The sequence below is a fragment of the Garra rufa genome, chromosome 20, assembly GCF_049309525.1.
Source record: "Garra rufa chromosome 20, GarRuf1.0, whole genome shotgun sequence".
NCBI classification, from domain to species: Eukaryota; Metazoa; Chordata; class Actinopteri; order Cypriniformes; family Cyprinidae; genus Garra; species Garra rufa.
In genome coordinates, this window is record NC_133380.1 from 39,170,500 (window position 1) to 39,180,097 (window position 9,598).

The window sequence follows — 9,598 nt, forward strand, 5'->3', positions numbered from 1 at the left end:
ACACTGCATACTGGTACTGCATAACTAACACTCCCTCAGGGTGTAGTTACCTCTACTTCTGCACTACACAGGTATGATCGTGCTCTCAGTTCAAAGCAGAAGCAGGTCTGAGCGTGAGAGTCTGTGAGATTCCAGTGTTAACGCTTTCTATCTCTTATTATGCAACTGAAATTGTGATGGCTACAATGATGTTCAGCTACTTGGTGCTTGTGGTAAGTACAGTTTGTGCAGTTGTCAAACTTATGCAGTAGGTTAATTCAAGATTCAGTGAAATCTTAAATCAAAATGTCTTTTTTATTCTGTTGCTTGTTTGGTATGTTACTTATAGAAACCTATACTTATAGTGTTTTGCAAAGAAAAGCAATAGCAAAAATGTACTTTTATTACTTAATGGAGCTATTTTTACCTAACAGCACCTAATTCATTCATATTGAATATTTTTGGCTTTTTTGAAAAAAGTAAGTACAATTCAAATTAAAACCACTAATTCATTGATTTCTCTGTTATTATTCTGATATGTGACCCTGGACCACAAAACCAGTCATAAGGTTAAATTTTACAAAACTGAGATATATACATCATATGAAAGCTCAATAAATAAGCTTTCTATTGATGTATGGTTTGTTAGGATAGGACAATATTTGGAAAAATCTGAAATCTAAGGGTGCAAAAAATCAAAATACTGAGAAAATCACCTTTAAAGTTGTCCAAATTAAGTTCTTAGCAATGCATATTACTAATCAAAAATTACATTTGGATAGGTTTACAGTAGGAATTTTACAAAAAATCTTCATGGAACATGATCTTTACTTAATTTCCTAATGATTTTTGACATAAAAGAAAAATCAATAATTTTGACCCATACAATGTATTTTTGGCTATTGCTACAAATATACCCCAGCGACTTAAGACTGGTTTTGTGGTGCAGGGTCACATATTGTGATTGTTAGGATCTCAGTCTTAATCAGTAATCAGTATATAGATATAGATATATATATATATATATTTAGATTAGTATATAGATAATTATTATTAAAGACAGAATAATACTATTATAATAATTATTATTAGACATGTTATAGCAGTCTGAGCTTTTATATGTGTAATCCTATAACATGAGCACCTATTGAGTTCTTCTCTGGGGGTCAGTTGAGAAAAACAACAACAAAGGAGAGTCTATAGCCTTTCCCAAACCAGTTTCACAACTTTGATTTCTCTCAGGTAAACACACATTATAAGCTCAAAAAGTCTCAAAAAGTGCACAAAAAATATGTGTCCTTTGACCCTGCCTTCATGACAGAAATGACCAAAAATGACCTGAATGTTAATGATTGAATGGCATTTTCAATAGTAAAACAAAGCTGCTGCTCCATGTTCACATCATCTAGGTGAGGTGCTTTTGAAAATGTCTCTAACCTTTAGTTTTTTTCTGGTCTTAATTTTTGTAATATGTTTATACACTAAATAACACACACTGTTTCTGTTGAAAGGGAATGATCTGTCTGTGCAGCACGGAGCCTCTCAGACGCCATAAAAGATCGTGGATTATAGACTCGTTTGACATCGTGGAGGAACACCCGGGACCTTTCCCCTATGACCTTGGGCAGGTAAACAGCATTTCTCTGAAATAATGTACAATTTAAACAATTAATCAAAGAATTCTCTTAAAAAATGTGCATTTTTCATTAAATAGTGCCTCATTTGCATATTAAAACCTAACATTTTAGAAAACTTTTAATAGAAATTTTTTTTTGCAGTTATCAATGTAATCAATCAACTGAGTAAGGCGATAACAATTAGTTAATTTTTTTACCCTACTCACCTGAAGTGTCTCACCTTAAATTTGAATATTTCATATTATTACTGTTTTCATTTAGCCTAAATGAAAACAGTAATAAAAAAAAACACTTAAAAAAAACATTTTAATGACAAATTATTAAGTAGTTGTGCTGTGATGTTATAAAACTTGCTTTCCTAACTTCTTTTGGCCAAATTCTAGATTAAACTGGACCGTAGCTATTTAGTGGAGTTCAGGCTTAAAGGCAAAGGTGTGGATGAAGACCCAAAGGGTGTCCTGTCTATTGATCCAAACACGGGAGTCATTAAAGTCCTCCGTAAAGTTGACTTTGAGCAGTACAGTGTTCTGATAGTAAGTGGAACCAGATTGTTTTATTAGATGGTAATATGAAGGTCATAGGTTTAAAACTAATTTCATCCTCCCTTCAAAGCTGACCTTCCAAGCAAGAAATAAGTCCAACTTGGCCATAGACACACAACTAGGCATGGAGGTCAACATACTGGACATCAACGACAACCCGCCGGTATTCCAGAGAAAGGTTTATGATGTAACTATAAACGAAGCAGCAAAACAAGGTCAGTATCATTGCTGAACTGTAGCATTTTCATCAGCTGTAATCATGTGTGTTTCACGTTTGATTTACTGCAAATGTTTACTGAAATGTTTCTTTAACAATAGATATGTCTGGTTTTGACTTTTAGAAGTTAAACTCCCTTAAGGAGAGACACTGGAGGCAAAAACGTTTTTTCATGCACCTGTCAAGTTAGAGATTTTGGGCTTTTTGGTTTTTCATAAAGTGTTTTTTCAGACTAGTGGAAAGAAAACATCCCCCCCAAAAAAAACACTGTTAAGTCTTTTATACCATTTTATCTATTTGTGTCGAGAGATTTCATTTACAATACATATTTTTTAAAGGCTGTTTTCTCAAAATGAGTTTTTTCTCCTGCACTGAGCCATAAATCTCCACTTCAGTAGCACTTACACACACCAGACTTTACATTTTTATTCCTATCTATATCCTGAAGGTTTTTACAGAGGGATTTCTTCATATATAATTTGCTTGGTTTTATACATTTTATTCCCCCAAAAATGGTTAAAAAAAAAAGTGTTTTCTGTCTGTTCTAATTTTATTCTGAATTACAGTCACAAAATGATATACCCCAAATTCCCTCTGTAAAAACATTTGACTTTAATATGTCAAAAATGTTAAGCAATAATTTGAAACTGACTTCATCCAGTGTTTAGATTTTTGTACTAGAAAATTGTGCAAATCAGCACATATTTTATTAAATAATGCCTTATTTGCATATTTAAACCTAACATTTTAGAAAACGTGTAATACAAACATTTTTTGCAATTATCAAAGTAATCAATCAACTGGGTAAGTGTCACGATGTAGGCAGGAACACACGAACAACGATGTAGTAAAAGACGAATATTTAATAAATCCAACGGAATACAAGCAGACACAGGAACAGCAGGGTAAGACATCCATATAACATTAAAGACCGACAAGAGTACAGGGGAAAACACACACCTTAAATACACAGACTGATTACACATCCAGGTGGAGACAATGAAGGAGGAACCAAACACACACTGAACTGCGGGGGAGAATGGGAGAAACCAACATGAAAGTCCGGGGATGTGACATTACCTCCCCCTCCCGGAAGGCGTGTCCTCACGCCGTCAAACAGGAAACAACAAACAGTCTTAGGAGGGGGTTTCGGCGGAGGACGGACTCCCGGGAGGAGGGCACAAGATGGAGTCCAGGGTGGTGACGGAGGGAGGAGCCAAGGATGTGACAGAAATGGGCTGGAGCAGGAGGAGCCAGGTGGGACCCAGAACGCAGCCAAGATGTATTCCCACGGTGGAACCGATGGAGGGAGGAGCCATGGTGGAGGAAGGGCTGACGACTCCAAGGGGCCGACCGACAGAGGCGGAGCAGGTGGTGGGAGAGCCCGAGGCGGAAAGCCGATGATCCAAGGTGGAACCCAAGGCTCTGGCGACCAAGGCGGAGATGGAGATCCGGAGATCCGCGGCGGAGCCGGAGCGACAGAGGACCGAGGCTGTGCCCGCGGGAGGGAGGAGGTCCACAGAGCCGGTGGGACGGCGCGACGAGGCACAGCCGGAGGAGTAGAGTCCAGAGGCGAAGGTGGGGCGACGACTGACCAGGGCGGAGCCGGAGGGACGATGGTGCCCGGTGGAGCTGGTGGATCGACGGGCGACGGCGGAGACGAGGGAGCAGAGAGCCGGGGTGGAGCCGCAGGGTCGGAGGGCCGAGGCGGAGTCCAGGACTCTGAGGCTGGAGGCGATGGTGAGGGATCCTCCAGCCATGACACCGATGGAGATTGGCAGACCCGCGGCGAACCCACCGCACAGATGGTGGACTGAGGGTGAGCAAGGGGACAGACAGTCGACAACGGGGATTCAGGAAGGCTGGGCGGAACCAGCGGAGATTCAGGACTAGGCAGAAGAGGGAGGGTGGGTGGGAAGTCCAGGCAGATAGGTATTTCCATGACACAGTCAATTACATCCCCAAAATCTTGTTCCAGCTCACCCTCAGTGACGGTGCAGTGGGCGGGGCTCTCTACCGCCCCTTCTTGCTCGACGCAGCACTCCACCGTCGCAGATGTAGTGGCCGGCTCTCGTACCTGGTCGGATGATATGACCCCATCGGCGCTCCACACTGCTGTCGCTCCGGGCTCGGGCTTTCCGTCTACAATGGGCTCATAATCCGTCGGTCGGGGTGGCTGGCTGGGCTCTGGGTCTGGAGTGACACTGGCGAGATTCTCCTTGGAACAGGCGGGAAACGAGGATCGGTTTCTCGCCAGTGTCCACTCCACAAACGAGGCAAAATCGGCTCGAGGGCCGTCCTCGGACGACGGCGCTCTGCATGACACGTTTAGACTCGCGTCATAGAACGCGCAGAGCGTGTCGTCCGAGTAGCTGGTGGTGTTAGCTACTAGCTGGAACATTAACGTGTAGCCCTCGAGCGGCAATTCCCCCTGCTTCAGCCGAAGGAGGATGAATTCTGGACGTAGTAGGGGATCCATAAAAGACACACAACGGAAACAAAAAGACTGGGAAAAACGAACGGCAAACAAAACGGAGGTGAACACGTCAACAAAATATCTGTTTTGGTCGGTCTTTCTGTCACGATGTAGGCAGGAACACACGAACAACGATGTAGTAAAAGACGAATATTTAATAAATCCAACGGAATACAAGCAGACACAGGAACAGCAGGGTAAGACATCCATATAACATCAAAGACCGACAAGAGTACAGGGGAAAACACACACCTTAAATACACAGACTGATTACAAATCCAGGTGGAGACAATGAAGGAGGAACCAAACACACACTGAACTGCGGGGGAGAATGGGAGAAACCAACATGAAAGTCCGGGGATGTGACAGTAAGCAAGGAAATAACTATTAGTTGTTGTTTTTTTTACCCTATTCACCTGCAATGTCTCATCTTAAACTGTTTTGACTAGTTTAATGGGACTACCAGCATCATTGCCATTCTGCCATTTTAGTAATTTTTCTGAACCATTAGTAATTTCTGCCACATCTTACAGAACCATTTGTTTTGAGATGGAAATGGTGAAAACAGCTTTTCCTTTGGACTTTAAAGCAACACTAAAGAGTTTTTTTTTTTTACCTTAAAATAATGTTTCCGAACTCGTGTCAGTGGTTCATCAACTCATTACAGGGTGAAACGGCACTTTCGTATTCGCTTTGCGACCCTCTATCGGCCATAACAGCACTATGTAGCTAAGTGTGGGTCGTAGGGTAGCGGTTTTGTAGTTCAAATGAGACTACAAATGCGACTTGCTTTACGGCTAAAATAAATAGCAAACAATGTCATTATTATGTTTTATTTCGTTTTCATACTTTCATAAAGTCATGCAACATACTCTACCTTGTCACTGGACTTCGTTATTTCCAAAGCCGGTCCTGGATAGCCTCCAAACAAATAACGTGCATGAGACGCGACGGTAGGCTAAATTATTTACGACAGCGGTAATGGACAATTCCGCTTCCAACCTGTAGAGGGTGCGAAGTTCTTTAGTGTTGCTTTAAGTTGAATTGTTCTATATCAATGAATAATGAAAAATGTATTATTGATTTACATATTTGAAGATTGAAAGTCTAGATCTGAGTGTATTCAATAAAGGCATCTGAAAATTCTCATGATTAAAATATGGGGAAAAAATCTGAAATTATACAAATTATGTTAACCTTCATGAAGAATTACTAAATTATATTTTGCTTTTATGAAATTCGGCAGGTTCAAGTTAAAAAAAGAACACCATGAAAATAATATTGAGGTGGCCTTTATGACTTCTGTGCTACATTTCAAGTTTTTTAATGCCATACGAATTTTATTTGTTATTAATGGAAACCATGATGTCCTCAAGATAAATACCAGTGTCTGATTTGTGAACAAATCGTTCTTTTACAACATTAAGACTTCCGGTCATTTTAATTGCTCGATCCACTTCAAATTACGATTTTAATGATTCGGTGACAGCAGTTATTAGCTTATTAAATGGCTCCAAGTAAACATTTAATCAGTTCCATGACCTTAGCATTGATTGCACAATGCTCTACACAAAAATAAAGGTGCTTCACGATGCCATAGAAGAACCTTTCTTGTCTAAATGGTTCTATAAAGAACTTTAAACATCTGAAGAACCTTTCTGTTTCATAAAAGGTTCTTTGTGGCGAGAGAGTATAAAAAGGTAAGAAAGAGATGGTTCTTTAAAGAACCTTTGACTGAATGGTTCTTAGTGGAACCAAAAATGTTTTTTCTATGGCATCGCTTGACGAACCTTTTAAAGCACTTTTATTTGTAAGAGTGTACTGTTTGAGGAACAGAAAAGTGTTTTTGTGTTATTTTTGAGGCATAACCAGTCCCTGTTTATTGTAATCGTATGGAAAAGATAACAAGTACAGTATTTAGATTTTCTGTTTTGAAACGAGTTACAACATGAGCAAATAATAGATTAAAATTTTCTGAATAACTATAAAAGCAATTAAGTCGTGTTTTTATATTATCTGTTTGCAGGTGGTTTTATTGTAGGTGTTTTAGCAATCGACAGGGATGCACCAGGAACCCCGAATTCCACCATCGATTACAAAATCACTTCTGTCACTCCAACAACTAAAAATTTGGACTTCTACATCCAACAAAGTGGTGCAATATCTTTTAAAGGGTGCTTTGATTATGAGGTAACAAGCCCAGTGCAGACACAATTTGAATTACTCAATGCATAATATTACTTTGTTGTTACTTGCATAGCGCATAACATACTGTATGGCCTATGGCATATGCATGGCTGTAAAACCAGGGTGTCATGCTAGCATTGGGATATTGCAGTAACAAGACATGAGCCATCACGTTTGTGCCTGAAAGACCAACAGGCATCGTAGTCCACTTTCAGTGTTCAAGCAACATGTGAAAACATGTCTTTAAAATATCTTGACATTTGTAAGGTGATTTAAAGTTAACGTGGGATTTTTTCTGTTTTTCTGAGTATGTATATTTGAGTCTAACCGGTTTTCTTTTCAGGTGGCTAATAAATATACTATAACAGTTGAAGCGAAGGACCGTGGAGTTGTAAAGCTGTCAAACACAGCGACCGTAGTCATCAGCCTTCAGGATGGCAACAACCATCTGCCAGTTATCACAGGGCAAACGGTTAGTGTAAAAGGGATAGTTCACCCAAAAATGACAACTCTGTCATCATTTACACACCCACATGTTGTTGCAAACCTGTAAGACTTACTTTCTTCAGTTGAACACAAAATAAGATATTTTGAAGAATGTTGGTAACCAAACAGTTAACTCTAAACTCAGCGAATATTTGCCTCACAGACATGATAAATGTATCTATAGCATGCTTTAAATTACTTCTTTGATTTACTAAAATGAAAGAATTCATGTAATAAAACCATGTTATATTGCATAAAGTTAACGTGAAAATTCTGTCTACCCCGTCCAACAAAAAAAGAGGCTGTGGCTCCAAGTCAAACATGTGACTTTTTTTTTTTTTTTGCATTGAAATGCATTGAAATATTTTTTCATGTTTATTTCTTGCTGCAAATATTAAAAAGGAAAGGATCATTGATTCACATGCCGCTTGATCTGAGGTGAATATAGTTATCTCACTAAAAATGAAAGAGTGTAAAAATACATTTCTTGTTTGCATTTTGCCATAAAATTTACAGAATTTATAGGCTGAGACTTGCGTGCTACAAATATGGTCTTGCAAACTTTAAATATTATTTCCAAGCATTTATACAGTAAATAAAACAGCTTGTGAATACTCACGTAATGTTATGTACTTAAAGGAGTAGTTCACTTTCAGAACAAGAATTTACAGATCATGTACTCAGCCCCTGGTCATCCAAGATGTTCATGTCTTTCTTTCTTCAGTCGTAAAGAAATGGTGTTTTTTGAGGAAAACATTTCAGGATTTCTCTCCATATAATGGACTTCTATGGTGCCTCCAAGTTTGAACTTCAAAAATGCAGCTTCATAGGGCTCTAAACGATCACAGCCGAGAAAAAAAAAGGTCTTATCTAGCAAAAGATAATTATTAATGGTTATTTTCTAAAAAAAGAAATTACAATCTATCTCGGCAAGACGAGCGTTTGAGATGAAAAAGTATATAAGTTGTAAATGTTTTTGGAAAATAACCGATCATTTCGCTAGATGAGACCCTTCTTCCTCAGCTGGGATCATTTAGAGCCCTTTGAAGCTGCATTTAAGCTGCATTTTGGAAGTTCAAACTCGGGGGCACCACAGAAGTCCACTATATGGAGAGAAATCCTGAAATGTTTTCCTCAAAAAACACAATTCTTTACGACTGAAGAAAGAAAGACACGAACATCTTGGATAACAAGGTGGTGAGTACATTATCTGTAAATTCTTGTTTTGAAAGTGAACTACTCCTTTAAGAAAAAAACAACTGAGTTGGAGCCCATAATTATTGGGGGGTCCGTACAAATATTTTGCATATGGGTCAGGGCTGATTTGCTACGCCACTGCTTCCAACTATCTTCTTTTGTGTATGACAGACGAAAGAAAGTCATATAGGTTTGCAACGACATGTGAGGGAGTAAATTATGACAGAATTTTAATTTTTGGATTAACTATTTTTATTTTCCCACTAACCCAGGGTTCAGGTAGTGTGGTGGAAGGGACAGTTGGTAGCTCACCTCTCAAAATACATACGACTGATGCTGACACGCGTCTCACTGCTGCATGGAGGGTCAGATACTCCATACAAGGGGATAATGGTGGTCACTTCTCCATCCACACTGATCCAGAGACCAATGATGGAATCCTCACAGTGATTAAGGTATGTTTACAGTGGACAAATACATGTTCACTAATCTAATCAAAAATTATATATATATATATATATATGACCCTGGACCACAAAACCAGTCATAAGGTTAAATTTTACAAAACTGACATTTGTACATCACATGAAAGCTTAATAAATAAGCTTTCTATTGGTATATGGTTTGTTAGGATAGGACAATATTTGGCCGAGATACATCTATTTGAAGATCTGGAATCTGAGGGTGCAAAAAAATCAAAATACTGAGAAAATCACCTTTAAAGTTGTCCAAATTAGGTTCTTAACAATGCATATTACTAATCAAAAATTACATTTTGATATATTTACAGTAGGAATTTTACAAAGAATCATCATGGAACATGATCTTTACTTAATTTCCTAATGATTTTTGGCATAAAAGAAAAATCTAAAATTTT

General features: G+C 38.7%; 1 protein-coding gene across 1 annotated transcript in view; it reads left to right on the plus strand.

Moving 5' to 3' along the window:
• The first annotated feature begins 101 nt into the window (after positions 1 to 101).
• The window catches only part of cdh27 (cadherin 27), an 18,536-nt gene continuing 9,039 nt past the window's right edge, over positions 102 to 9,598 (plus strand). Inside the window, exons 1-7 of the mRNA XM_073826268.1 lie at positions 102 to 212; positions 1,491 to 1,607; positions 2,000 to 2,149; positions 2,229 to 2,373; positions 6,878 to 7,041; positions 7,382 to 7,510; positions 8,994 to 9,176. Coding sequence (XP_073682369.1) covers positions 177 to 212; positions 1,491 to 1,607; positions 2,000 to 2,149; positions 2,229 to 2,373; positions 6,878 to 7,041; positions 7,382 to 7,510; positions 8,994 to 9,176 — 924 coding nt within the window. The 5' untranslated portion in view covers positions 102 to 176. The remainder of the gene's footprint in view (positions 213 to 1,490; positions 1,608 to 1,999; positions 2,150 to 2,228; positions 2,374 to 6,877; positions 7,042 to 7,381; positions 7,511 to 8,993; positions 9,177 to 9,598) is intronic.